General features: G+C 53.2%; 1 protein-coding gene across 3 annotated transcripts; it reads right to left on the reverse strand.

The window, feature by feature from the left end:
- Positions 1–1,704: 1,704 nt before the first annotated feature.
- SLC5A6 (solute carrier family 5 member 6) lies at positions 1,705–12,599 on the reverse strand. 3 transcript variants are annotated; one of them, XM_074341810.1, is made up of 17 exons: positions 12,518–12,599; positions 12,047–12,109; positions 8,604–9,149; positions 8,204–8,269; positions 7,826–7,877; positions 7,386–7,453; positions 6,817–6,971; positions 6,307–6,447; positions 5,995–6,124; positions 5,376–5,464; positions 4,845–4,957; positions 4,488–4,555; positions 4,049–4,135; positions 3,719–3,900; positions 3,407–3,510; positions 3,078–3,193; positions 1,705–2,650 (listed from the first exon to the last, which is right to left on the reverse strand). In XM_074341810.1, exons 3-17 carry the CDS (start codon positions 8,994–8,996, stop codon positions 2,498–2,500), a joined length of 1,917 nt encoding a protein of 638 aa, XP_074197911.1. In that variant the 5' UTR covers positions 8,997–9,149; positions 12,047–12,109; positions 12,518–12,599; the 3' UTR covers positions 1,705–2,497. The 3 variants fall into 3 exon arrangements, with proteins under 3 accessions (XP_074197911.1, XP_010946799.1, XP_074197912.1); XM_010948497.3 differs by lacking the exon at positions 12,518–12,599 and adding an exon at positions 12,302–12,456; XM_074341811.1 differs by lacking the exons at positions 12,047–12,109; positions 12,518–12,599 and adding an exon at positions 9,947–12,020.
- Positions 12,600–12,985: the final 386 nt, after the last annotated feature.

Raw genomic sequence — 12,985 nt, forward strand, 5'->3', positions numbered from 1 at the left:
GAGGATTGAACACAGGACCACGTGCATACTAAGCATGCGCTCTACCACTGAGCTACATCCTCCCCTCCTCAATGACTTGCTTTTTTTAAAAATCAACACTAGCCTGTTTATGAGTATGGCTGTGGTTAATTTTTTGTCATTACTGCGTTAACATTCCTTTAAGAATGTAACACTAGCTTTTACAGACTTTTGGATTGTCTCCAGTTTAGGGTTATTAAGTTGCTATGAAAGTTCTTGTACCCTCTCCTGGTTTAGAGCAACAATCCTCAAAGTGTGGTCCATGAACCCCTAGAAGTCCCAGGGATCTTATCAAGGAGTCACTAAAGTTAAAGCTATTTCTTACATGATAGTACTAAGATGTAACATGTCCTTTACACTCTGTGGACATTTGCACTGATGGTACAAAAACAGTGGTGAGTAAAACTGTAGCCACCTTAGCACAAGGCGAGCAATCCAGTTACCTTACACGTCAAAAATACAAATGATATGGGGTGTACTTCTCTCCCAAGGTATAAAATCAGGTAGTACATGAAAAGTGCTTTGAAAACTCCAATAATTATCATGACAATAATTGAATTTAAGGAATGTGTAAGTCCTTTATACACAATATAATTTTGAATCCTTAACCCTGTGAAATTCATGCTTTATAGATGAAGAAACTGAAGCTTAAGGTTAGGTAAATGAACCAGTATTTGAACCCAGGTCTGTCCACTAGAATCCACGCTCATAATCATTAAATGGCACTTTAAAAATGCTATGTGAAGATAAAATACTGCACTAGAAAAGAAGGAATATCTATATTTAGTTAGAGTTTCAATTCTTCATATGGAAATGAATCTTTTCACCATTCCCCTTAAATATCATAATTCTTGAAAGTTTTGAGTCCTATAGGGTTCCCCCTCTTTTCTTATGCAAAGATAGCTAAAGTGCAGGAATTTGAGACTAAATTTGGCAACTTTGAAATACCAATGGTGGCACAGTCATTTCCTTACCTGTAAAATGGCAGCCAAGGTAAGGTCCTTGCATGAAGTGGGTGATGGATAAATATATTAAAGAATGAACAAATGAGAGCCCAGTTAGGTTTAGAACTCTGGCAGATTGGTGGGTAGGACAGCTAGCCAGGACCAGTGGCCCTCAGCCCCCAGGTGGGGGGCTGTCAAGAGGAGGGCAGACCTCAGGGCAGAGTCAACCTGGCATTTTCTGGTACTAAGTCTGCTGAGGGGCCTGGAGAGCTTGTGCAGAGCTGGTTCCGGGCAGCTGGATGGGGCCAGGCAGAGGTAGAGACCAGGTGTGGGTGGCCATGAGCACAGTGTTCTTCACAAGACCATAAAAGTCTACCTCGAATGTTCTATTTTTAAAGCCAAATAGTAGCATTCTTCCTCCTGCCTCCAAGGTGAAAAATCTCAGAGCAGCAGTGATTGTCCTGGTGGAGGACAAAGTGGGCGAGCCAGGGAACAGACTGAGCCACAGGGGAAGAGAAGTGGCAGAGGGAAAGGGTGCATCTTCCGCCTTCAAATCATGATGCTACTCCCTGCAGACACCCTGGCCATAGACACTGGAAACCTCCCCAAGCCATCGCTGGTCCCCTGTGCCCCTCTCTCCTCAGCAGAGAAAGACCTGTGCACGGGAAGAGGGGCTCTTTATCCTTGCCAGGGATGGGGCTCAGGTGGACAAGAGCAGCTGCAAACAGTACAGGAGCCCAAATTCTAGCCCAATGACGGTTTTTATTCCCTAGGAACAAAGATGTGGGGAAGAAATTCCAAAAGCAAACAGAAGCTTGAATGACGACACTTAGGGTGATGTGGCTCAGGAGTCAGACAGACAGCATACTCCACAGTGGACTTGGTCAAGCCCTGGCTTCTTGGATCAATATTTGCCCCATCCCCAAGTGCCTATTACAGAGGTGGAGGGCGAGGGCAGCGAGGTGGAAAGTTTCCCTATTCTACGCGAAGGAGATGAACGTAGCGGTCTATTCGGAGAGGCCTCTCAGGGACACTAAAACCTCCCTTTCAAGAATGGAGGTAGACAGATAAGATTGAGAGGGGCCTGGGTATCACAGACTCCCTGAAAGTAGTGTCACAGGGGCCCTTTGTGGCTGACAGCATCTGTGTTTCGATGAGACAGCAAGGGAAGCAACAGCTGGCCAAGGCAGCTCTGAATTTTATGGGGAGATGATCAGTCTTGCCAGAGTAGGCCCAGCACTGCTGTTTCTATTCACTTCAAAGGAGCTTGGTGATGCTGAATCAGAAGCCATTATCCTTTTCCCAGAGGATTCGCCGCTAGCTTCTTTTCTGGCAAAATCTTGCTCTGTGCAAGCCTCGTTCTCTAGAGAGGAAAAACCCTGTCCTACTCAAGCCTCCTGTGACGTGACAGCTTCTACTGCAGCACAGACCCCCTAAGAACAAGGTGCTTTGGTGTGGGTTAGGTCATCCAGTCCTCGTCAGGGAACTCATCCCTGTACCACAAGGTGGCCTCTGGGCTGGATCCCGAGTCCCGATCACAGTGAGGTCTCCTGGAGGATGAAGGTGGGGCTGATACCCTGGTGGGCTGAGCCTTCCTCAGCCACTGCCATGGCCTCCTTGTCCCTGCTGCCCCTTAGCACCCCGTTACTCATCTTCTCCGGAAACGCAGTGGTGTCCACAGACAGGTCCTGGGGAACACAGAGCAAAGGGAGCAGTGGGGTGAACATGAGACAAAGGGGTGGTGCGGGAGTTCATGCAGGAAAGGCGACCCTGCTTTGTCCTGACAGAAAGGAGACCAGCGAGGGGCAGTGGGGAGGAAGTGAGAAGCAATCCTGCAAACCCGGAGGTGAGCACAGGGGCGGGCAGGGAGAGGAAAGGCCAGCAGCTCTGGGCCCCCCTGCTTCTTGGGGCCAAGACCCTCCTGCCCACCAAGCCCCTGCTCCCCTGTGGGAAGGAGCCGGGGCAGCTGCTGCAGGATGGCCTAGACTCAGGCCAGTCATCAGAGAAAGGGGGGCTGGGGAGGAGTCAGAAAAGGGAGGGGAGGGAACCCCCACCAAAGGCCCAGCAGGAGTCTGAGAGGGAAGGGAGGGGCCATCTGGACGACAGAGGTCCTACCTGGCTGCGGGTTTTGCAGTGCAATCGCTTCTGACAGGACAGGGGCAGGAGGGCAAGGAGTCTTGGCAACACTGGGTAAATGGTCTGAGGGTTCAGGGTCCGGCCCCGCATTCCCCCTGAAGACAAAGCACCCCTGAGGCTCCAACTGTGCAACCAGTGCCCACCCTGCAGCCATTTGGTCTCGGTGCTCCGAACCCCCACCCCCGTCCACCTCCTAGAGCTTAGCCAAGACACCTGACTGTTCCAGACGCCCAGGAGCCCAGGATTCCCTGAGCGCCCTCCCTCAGCCCATCCTTTTTCCTCTGTGTCCCTATCCCACACCCCCTCACCAGTGAGCAGACTGACAGCCAGGCCCACCACAATGACCGTGGTGGAGTTGTGAGCGCTGTACCATAAATACGAAAGGGAGTAGAGCCGCTGCAGCCCTGTGGGCCTGGGGAGAGCAGAGGGTGAGGGCAATTAGCAATTCACTGACAGGGCGCTCCTCGGGCACCTGCCTCCCCCAACCCCACACTGTCCCAGGGTCTTGGGATCCAACACCCAACACTTCCCTGGGCCTCTGGCAGCCCACCCCTTAGCAAGACCCTGGAAAACCTCTCAAAAATGAGCTATTATCCCCAAGGAGAAAGAGAGTGACTCACTTGGAGAGGGTGGTCGAGGGCATCACTGTGGCCAAGGTGACAGTGGTCAGGTTGCTGGGCAGGGAGAAGCTGGACCCATTAAGGGGAGATGGTGCTGTGCCTAAGTTCATGCTGGTCACTATGCTCCCAATGCCGATCCAGAAGGCCATGATGAGTCCAGCCAACAGGCCTATGATGGCACCCTGCCCAGAGACACGGCACACTCTCCTGTCCCAATGCCAGTCCCTCTACATCTTCACACCAGTGCCCAGCATCCACCGTGAGAGCCCTGCCAAGCCATTCCCCAGATCCACCTCTGCACCTGACCATGGAGCCAGATGACTCACTCACAGGAGGGTTGGCACAAGGAAAGAACATCCCAAGGCAGAAGAGTCCGAGCAGCGGGCCCCCAACCATGCCAAAGATGCTGAGTGCTGCCTGTGGAGGACAGGGTAGAGAAAAAGAGAAAAGAACAGACAGGCTCAGAGACCCCCCCAGCCTCACCACCGCCACTCCCTCAGAGCCCTCCTTGTCAGAGAGCAGAAATGATTAAGGGACGGTGCTTTGGATTCTCCTGACACTGCTCCTTGGATGTCTCTAAGCCAACAATGACCCTGGGGCTTTTGGCTACTTGGGAGTCTGTTCACAGCTAAAGGCAGCCCATCAAAGGGGAATGTCTGACACCACTCCCTATGTCATTGCTTTCACAAATGCTGTCTTCTTCAACTTCCAGTTTCAATCAGCTCCTGTTTGCCCTTAAAAATTGCTTCCTTCTTTCCATAGTCATTACCTGCAGCACAGGTCCCATCTGGGAGGAAATATAGGCCATTCCCAGACAAAGCAGCCCATAGCCAAAGGCTGGGGAAAAAGAAGGGAGGAAATAAGCAGATGTGAGTTAACATGATAAAGAGGGGGAAACAGAGCAAAGCTCTGTCCCCAGCCAAACTGGGACCTCTGTGTCAGGACCCACTCCAGGTCCCCCCACCCCCTGACCTCACTGCTGTGTGACTCAGAGACCTCCCCAGGAAGCTCCCTGACACGTGAACAGGGTCCGTGCTTCATGGGCAGGTGCCGAGCCCAGTAAAGCTGATGCTTCAAAGCAGATGGACGACAGTGCTTAGGGTGTGATGAGGAAGCATAATCCCACCGATGATTCTGGAAAGCACGGTGGCCCGGACTTCAGAGAAATGAGGGAACCAGGGTCGAATCAGGTCTTCCAGCGTAACAGTTGCCAATGAATTAAAAGCAGAGGATATGGTGCTGAAAGGAGGAAGAGAAAGACGAGGCTGGGAGCTGAGAAGGGCAAAACTAACAAGGGACCCCATTGAGGGAAGAGTGCCCTGAAGGCAGGAGAGGACATGTGCAGCCCAAATGCCATCCTGACAGCTGGCAGCCAAGGAAGAGGCCTGGGAGGCAGGGACAGCTGGCCTTTTCTGAGTTGGGTACAGGTATGGTTCAACTAGATCGATTCCTGGTATCATAAAAAAAGAATTCTTCACCAAAAAGGGGCATCGCCAGGGAAGGGATATGCTCTGTCCCACACAGGTGAGCTGTCCCTTGTCATCCACACATGAACAGGCACAACAAGAAACTCAGAGGGATCCTCTCCTCCACCCGTCACCTTGGACCAAGTAGGGTTCAGCACTGCCAATCTGACGGAAAAGGTCAGAGAGTGTACCTGAGGGAGCCACTGAAGAGGCAGGCGACAAAGAGCCCAGGCAGGCCCGGCAGGCCTCGCAGGAGATCCATCACAAAGTACAAGACGAACTGCAGGCAGAGCAGAAGGGCACAGCTCTCGTCAGAAAGGAGCCCTTCCCCAGGGTGAGCCGCCCTTCCCTGCATGTGCCAGCCAGTCTACAGAGACTGGGGGTGTTAGGAAGGGGGCCAGGCACTGAGGGTGACCCCACAGTAAGTAGAGAGAAAGCGAGCTCTGGAGAGAGAAGGATGCAACCCACACCCCAGCTCTGCCCCAGCGAGTGGCATGACGAGCATGCCAGCTGCCATGTCCGGCCTCTCTTCTCCTCTGGAAAATGAGGCTGTTGGGAGAGTTAGACAAGACCAGCGTGACAGCTCCCTGCAGAGCACGTGGTGCAGGGCGGTGAGTCTAAAGGTAGATCCCCACCCCAGTAGGGTGAGCACTGTGATTAGGTGGGGGCTGGGATCCTAATGTTGGACTGTAGAATCCCAGAGCAGGAAGGACTTTACATCCATTTCTCCCCTAGACTGGGAGTCCTTTCTGCAGTAACCCAGACACTCCTCTTCGGGGGTCCACGACAGGGAGAGGGAGGCCTTCTCACCTGGTCAGGGGCTGCTTGAGACTGCTGGGTGCTCATGGGATACTCCTGATAGTAGGCAAACATGACCAGGCCAATGAGGCAGCCCATGCAAAGGACCACCTGCTGGCAAGGGAAGACCACGTAGCAGGACCTGCAAAAGAGGCCGGTGCCAAGAGGGCACGTCCCTAAGCCCCAGAAAGCAGACCCACGTCCTGCCCAACGGGTGTGTGTATGCTCTGGCATCCTGCCCCCACCCCAGCTGCCCTCTGTGGAACCAGGGCCCACTCCCCTCCCCCAGCCCAGGCGCCCCCATCTTCCCATCCCCGCACTCACAGCACAGCAGCCTTCTCCGTGCGGGAACTGAGGTAGCGCTGAACCTGAGCCTGGTTCACTCCATACAAGGAGAGCATCATGAAGACACCCCCGAAAGCCAACGTCCAGAAAGTGTGCCTCACAAAAGGGTCCGGATCCAGCCTGCCATAAATGCCAGTGTGTCAGTGTTGCCCTAGAAACTCAGCCTTCCTCGCCCCCTACAACCAGAGGCAGGAGGCAGGGCAGAGAAGAGACACTGTGAGGGCTGAGGAGCTACTCAAGGCAAGAACTGAATGGACTAGAGACAGGGCAGCAAGTTGGAGGGGGGTTTCCATTTCTCCTCCAGTCCAGGAACTCAAACCGACCTGACACTCAACCATCACCTCTGCAGTGCCAGCTTCCCACCGTTCTCAGTGCTGCACCCAGGCTTCCACAATGTGCCCTCTGCTTACTACGGCCCTGGGCGCAGGCTCTAGGATGGGCTCAGCTCCCAGCACTACAGACCCTGGCCAGGGGAAGGGGTGTACTTACTCGATTCCAGAGATGAGGCCGTGCTGGGAAGCCACATCCCACACATGCCCCAAGCCGCCCACCTTGGCCGACCCCACAATGATAACCACCAGCTGCCCTAGGAACATGACCAGTGTCTGGAACACATCTGTCCAGATGACTGCCTTCAGTCCACCCTGCAGGAAAGACAGCATGCCTGCCACAGATGTCTACGAAACCAGACCACCAACAAGGGCACTATACTGCCGCCAGCTGTGTATAGTTGGTGAGACCCTGCTGACATCATTCCCACTCCTTCCCTTCCTGTCCCATTATGGTGGGATGCTCATGGGATACTCCTGACAGCAGGCAAACATGATCAGGCCAATGAGGCAGCCCGTGCAAAGGACCACCTGCTGGCTGCTCCACCATAATCCCATCCCATTTCCTACATCCCATTTCATCCTATCATAGAATTTCATGCCATCTCCTCACCTATATTCTTATCTCATCTACCACCCACCTACTTATCTCATCCCTCTCTTCCTTTTCCTCCCATCTCTCCTGATTTCATCTCTTCTCCTCCCTCCCCTAAGCCTACCTGCACTCACCAGAGCAGTGTAGATGGTACAGACAATGCCTAGGGTCAGCACCGATAACCAGAGATCAAAGCCGGTCACTGCAAAACATATCAAAGTCACATTCCAGCCTCTGAAGGAGGGTTTCCCAGCAGAGAGGCCAGGAAAGCCGTGATAAGACATGAAGCATTTGGTCATTAAAGATGAAATGAATCATTTACCACAATGGAAAAAAATGTTTGCAAAGCTCCGCCAAAAGGTGTTGATTAACCAATTCAGATGGGGCCTGGTAATGTTTGATTAGCTTTCAAGCGAGGTAAACCAAGCCTGCCTCCTCCTCTAGTAGTAAACAGCCAAGGGCCCAGGCTGAAGTAATTCCCTGGCTAAGGTTAGATTCTGTTCCTCTACTTGCCCTTCCAAAAGGCTTTTCCCCAGCCTGCTGTGGCTAGGAGCCCGGGGTTGTGACTCCTTACCTGCATTGAGGGCCAGTGATGGTGCATAGAGGACGACACCCATGTAGATCACCTGTTGGGTACAGAAAAGAGAATGTGAGGGTAGGCAGAGTGGGAGGGACAATGGACCTTGGCTCCAGTAACCCAGTGGCCTCCCTTCACCTGGCCTCACTTCTCTTTCCCCTTCTAACTTTGGCTTGCTGCCACCATAGTAGCTGTGCTGGAAATGGAAGAAATGGGAAACCGGATGCCTCTGGGGGGCTTCAGTGACACTGAACCCCTGGCAGGGATTTCAGTCTTGCCAGTCTGAGAGCAGGGAAGGCTCCAACTGCCTCAGCAAGCCCAAGTTCAGTCCCCCTACTATGCCTCAGGCTCAATTTCTATCCTCATTCCACTTACCATCTGAAAGATGAAGGTCACGGTCCCACAAACCCGCACAGCTGTATTGAATCGGAGCTCCAGGTACTAGGTAGGAGTAGATATATACATTAAAAAAAAGGTATTCCTGCCCACTCCACCCCCGACAATTCACACACAACTTCCGTCAAGAGGCCCCGGAGCAGAGGGACTATCCAAGTCATATCCACTCTGGGCCCCACTCAGCACAGCACCCTTCTTCTCTCCCTACTCCCACCCCAGCCTGACCTTGATCAGAAACAACTTGTAAACACATGATGTGTTCCCTGTCACTGTCATTAGGCAGAGATCTGGGGGCCCAGACCTCTCATATGTCCCCTGTTCCTCCTCTCCATCTCTGACCCTGGGCATCCTATGTGCTCCTTCCTTCCTCCCTGCTCACCTCATAGGCACTGGTGAGGTGCAGTCGGTAGAAGACAGGGATGAAGACGTGTGCAGGGATCAGCAGTCCCAGGAAATAGGAGCAGCCCAGGAACCAATACTGGGTCCCGAATCGGTAGATCTCAGATGGCACACCCAGGATGGCCACGGCTGACTGGAAGGTGGCCAGCAAGGACAGCGCCACAGGAAGGCAGCCCATCTTGCGGTCTGCCATTAGGAGCTGGCCGATGGAATGCCGGCCCCAGCCACGATAGGCATGATACAGCCCAATGGCAAGGGAGAGAACCAGCAGCAAGACAAAGACCACATAGTCCACCACGGAGAAGGTGGATGTGATCACGTTTGTGTCTGAGGTTGGGGAGAGGGGAGTGGAGGTGGTCACCCCCACACTCATATCCTCTCTGCGTCTGTGACCTGCAGTCACTTGCTGCTCCTGGGCTCTGGGCTGCCACTTGGCGGGGCGGTGGCAGGCAAGTGGCTACAACCTGACTCCCAGCCACAGTCTCACAATCCTCTTCTCTCACCAAGTGACACTGTCCGGGGTCAGCTGCAAAGAAATTAGCTCTTAGTCAGGCCTATTCTGGCCGCTCACCCTTGGGCCTGTGCACCCCACACCCATCAGACTTAGACCAGCCAGCTTGGTGGCAGCCCTTGAAAATCTGGAGGTACTGATATGGGTTTGGTAAGGTAGAGAGGGGAGGGAGGAAGCAGAAGAGTGAGACAGCTAGGAGACAACTAACTGGCCAATACCTTTTTGGGTGTACACAGCTGTGAAACTAAAGAACCTTCTTAGGTCTCCACCCTACTAGCGAAAGAAAAGTCAACTCTAGTCCACATTTCTTCTCAGAATTCCCTGCCCCCACTTGCAGGCACAGACCCAGTCACTACAATGCACTCAGCCAGCAGGACCTAGCCTGGCGCCACAACCCAGCAGAGAAGAAGAAGCAGAGACTAATGACAGCCTGGCCTCAGCCCCCACCTCCTATGATCCCCTGGGTCACCTTCCTAACAGCACCCCTTCTCAGCACCAATCACCAGGGAGATCACCTCCATGGCAGCCCCAAATTCCATTCCAGGCATCCCCAGTCCAACCTCTCTGTTCTCCCCAACATCACTAAATAAGCCCTGCTAACCTCCTCTCAGCTCCTCTACCTTCAACAACCTAGTCGACAGCAGATCCGGGAAGAGTGGTGGGATTCAAACGTGAGAGGGCAACGTGCTGGAGCCAGGGGTTCAGAGTTACAATTGTAGGGGCACTCTGGAGAGAAGCAAACCAGGCAGGGAACTGGGGGCAAAAGAAACAGTCCGGGAAAGTGGTCTTATCCCACTGGGGCAGACACCTACCTTAAGAGGCAATCTCTGTTCGGAGGCAGAGCTGCCTGCAGAAGCTGTGTGTCTGGAGCCGGGCAGAGGCTGAGGGTCTGCTCTATAAGTGGCTGAGGTGAGATGAGGAACTGGGGGTGGAGTGAAGCTCAGAAGCTATTTGTTCTGGCCCCTTCAGGGAACCAATCACTGTGGTCCAAATGGCCCTATCACCCTAGGGCCCCCAAACTCCAGCTCAGCCCCAGAGGCTCCAGAATGGGGAGCAGGGAGCTCACATTCAACAGCATTCCTGGGTGGATTAGGCTTTTGCTGCAAGTTACACTTGGCACTGTGTGCTAGGGGGAATTGCAAAGGAGGAGCTGGGAGAAGATGGGGAAGTTGCCTTTCTGAGTCCTGCACAAGAAATACCAGTCCTCAAAGAATGTACTATTACCCTCAGAACAAGGACCAGAATTTCAAACTGAAAGAAATCTTAAGAGATCACTATTACAACTCCCTCACTTATCGACAGACACTGAGGCCCCATGTATTTAAATAGCCTAACATGATGAGTTAACATTTTTTGAACACCTGCTACCTAATCCAGCAGTGCACTACATGCTTTATAAGCACTAGTAATAATAAATATTGAAAAAATAACCATAGCTCTCACTTTCAAAACACAATGTCTCAGGTTGTGCACTTTACATGAACACTCTCTAGTTTTCAACCGTTACACAGCGCGATACAAAACAAGGGAGAAAAAACGGTGTGGTGATTCACATGGCCCCTTCCTCCCAGAACCAGTGCAGGAGCAGTGTTAACTGTGGTCAGTCACTCATGGAACAAAGTTTAGATTTCAACGACTCTAGAGGCAGATTAACATAAACTACATTTTCTCTTCTTGCCTACTAGGAGAAAGATCAGCCTAGCTGTCTTCCAGCTCTCCTACACTGTGCTCTTGGACAAATGTTGCCTGGCTGGTAAGATATGGCCTCACACAGACCAAACCTGATCTCTGAACCTCTTGGGGCCAATGAAGAGAGGAAATTAGAGTTGGCAGCTCTTGGATCACATGTTCTACTGAGTCACAAATGTTACTCTTCAGAACAACGTTTCTGGCAGGCTAGTCTAGTCTAAGCGAAAGATGCCCCGGGCCTTTGTACATTGCAACATCTGGAGTTTTCTCACTTCTCTTTAGCAAGTTTTTACTGTTAGGGCAGAGATGACGGGAATTACTGGAGATTAAGAGGAGAGAAGATCTCTGCCATGTACAAATAACAATGTGTAGAGGTCAAGGGTTAATGATACGGATAGGAAGGCAGTTAGAGAAAGGAGGAGTGGCCCCAGTATAGAATGGAAAACACGTGTACAGAAATGGAGACCCTCTACTCCTAGGGTAAACTGGCAGGGCTTCCTGAGAATTCTATTTGCATGAAATGCAAAGAACCCCCCTGGATGGCTCAAGAAAGAAAGAGCCAGAAAAGACAGCAAAAACTTGACCCAGTAGCAAAGCCTTCATTAAACATGATTCTAAGACAGGATAGTGGCTTTCTAAAAACTCTACACTAATCTAAACCCCATGGACTTGCATCTCTCTGAGGGGCCCAAAAGTAAGAGCTGAGTTGTTTGACTATAACTGTAACACACAGGGCACAAATAGTGGGCTGTGGGACCCTTTTTAAAAAGTCTAACATATATACATTCAAGAAAGAAAATCACTCTTCACCACTCTAACCCTATCCTCACTTTGGTTACAACTGGATTGCTCTGACTCCTACAAAAGGCAAAAGCGCCACCGCAGGACCAACCTTCCCAAAAAGATTCCTTCAAAATCTGTCCTTGTGCCTAGAATTCCTCAGGGTCTTGAGAGGCTTTAGGAACCCTCATTAAAATACTAATAATTACTAATGCCTTAGAAAATGGGCCAGCCCTCTGAAAGTAAATCATTTGAGGAGATTCCAGACACCTGGGGGTAGGTGGAAGGGAAGCCAGGCTACTAAAAATGAGCTTTGGTTAGCTTTCATGAGCTTTTGCTGGCTCTAACCAAAGCCAACCTCAGCCCCTCCCGGCGCGGGTCTCGCTTTGCGCCCTTCCATCAGGGCCCTGGGCCACCCAGGGCAGCCCTGGTCTTCCCCTTACCGCTGTGGCTCAGCCAAGGCTAAGAAGGTCCCGTCTTCCCGAGATCAGCATCGCTCCCTTTTTCTAGGAAGGCAAAGAAGATGAGGAGTTAGGGAAGCGTCTACCCCGTCCCTACCTCCACGTGGGCTAGGGCTCCGGACGCCGCGTGGTCTCAGGACTGGGGTGAAGGGGACAGGGTGTCTGGGCGTCCCCAGGCTCGTCTCCTCCCGCCGGGGTTTGCCCTTGGCCCGTCGCTCCTCCATCACCCGGCATTACCCTCTTTATTTCCTGGCTTCTCTCCTTCCCTCCACATGCGAGGTGGCGAGACCACTACTACTTCGCCGCTGGCGCCTCAGACCTTCCCGGGCCCCCACGCTGGGGGCCGGCTCACCGCGCCCATCCCCTCTCAGCTCCTCCCCGTCCCTCCCTGACGCCACTCTCGGAGCCTGTGCCCTGGCCCACCCCCTCGCGGCCCGCCCCCGTCCGGCCCACCTGCCGGGTCTCCGCACGTGGGTCCGGCGGCCGCGGGACAGCCAGCCCCGCCGCACGAGGCCGAATGACAGTGGGACCCCGCCCCCTGCCCGCCCCCGCCGCCATGTTTACTGAGGGCGGATGGATTGTCCGCGAACTGTTGCGGGACGCGACCCAGACGTCCATGCGAGAGGAACGCAGGGCCGAGAGAGCGGCAGCGGGGAGGCCTTCGCTTAAGAGGGAAAAGGAGAAGGGGTTGGTCAATCTCCCCGAACGAGGACTGGGGCACTCGGAGAAGAGCGCTGACCTCCGCAAGCCGCAACGACCCTCAGCCTGCTCTGGGAGCACTGGCCATGCGGAGTAGCGGGGCTGGAGGACTAGACCCCGCCCGGGCGAAGGCGCTACAGGGTAGGGGCGGGGCCACACGCGCAAGTCTCGCGATCGCCTGGGAAGGACGAAGGGAACGGAAAATGGCCCCTGGCAGGGTCT

The sequence above is a fragment of the Camelus bactrianus genome, chromosome 15 (assembly GCF_048773025.1).
Source record: "Camelus bactrianus isolate YW-2024 breed Bactrian camel chromosome 15, ASM4877302v1, whole genome shotgun sequence".
Classification (NCBI taxonomy): Eukaryota; Metazoa; Chordata; class Mammalia; order Artiodactyla; family Camelidae; genus Camelus; species Camelus bactrianus.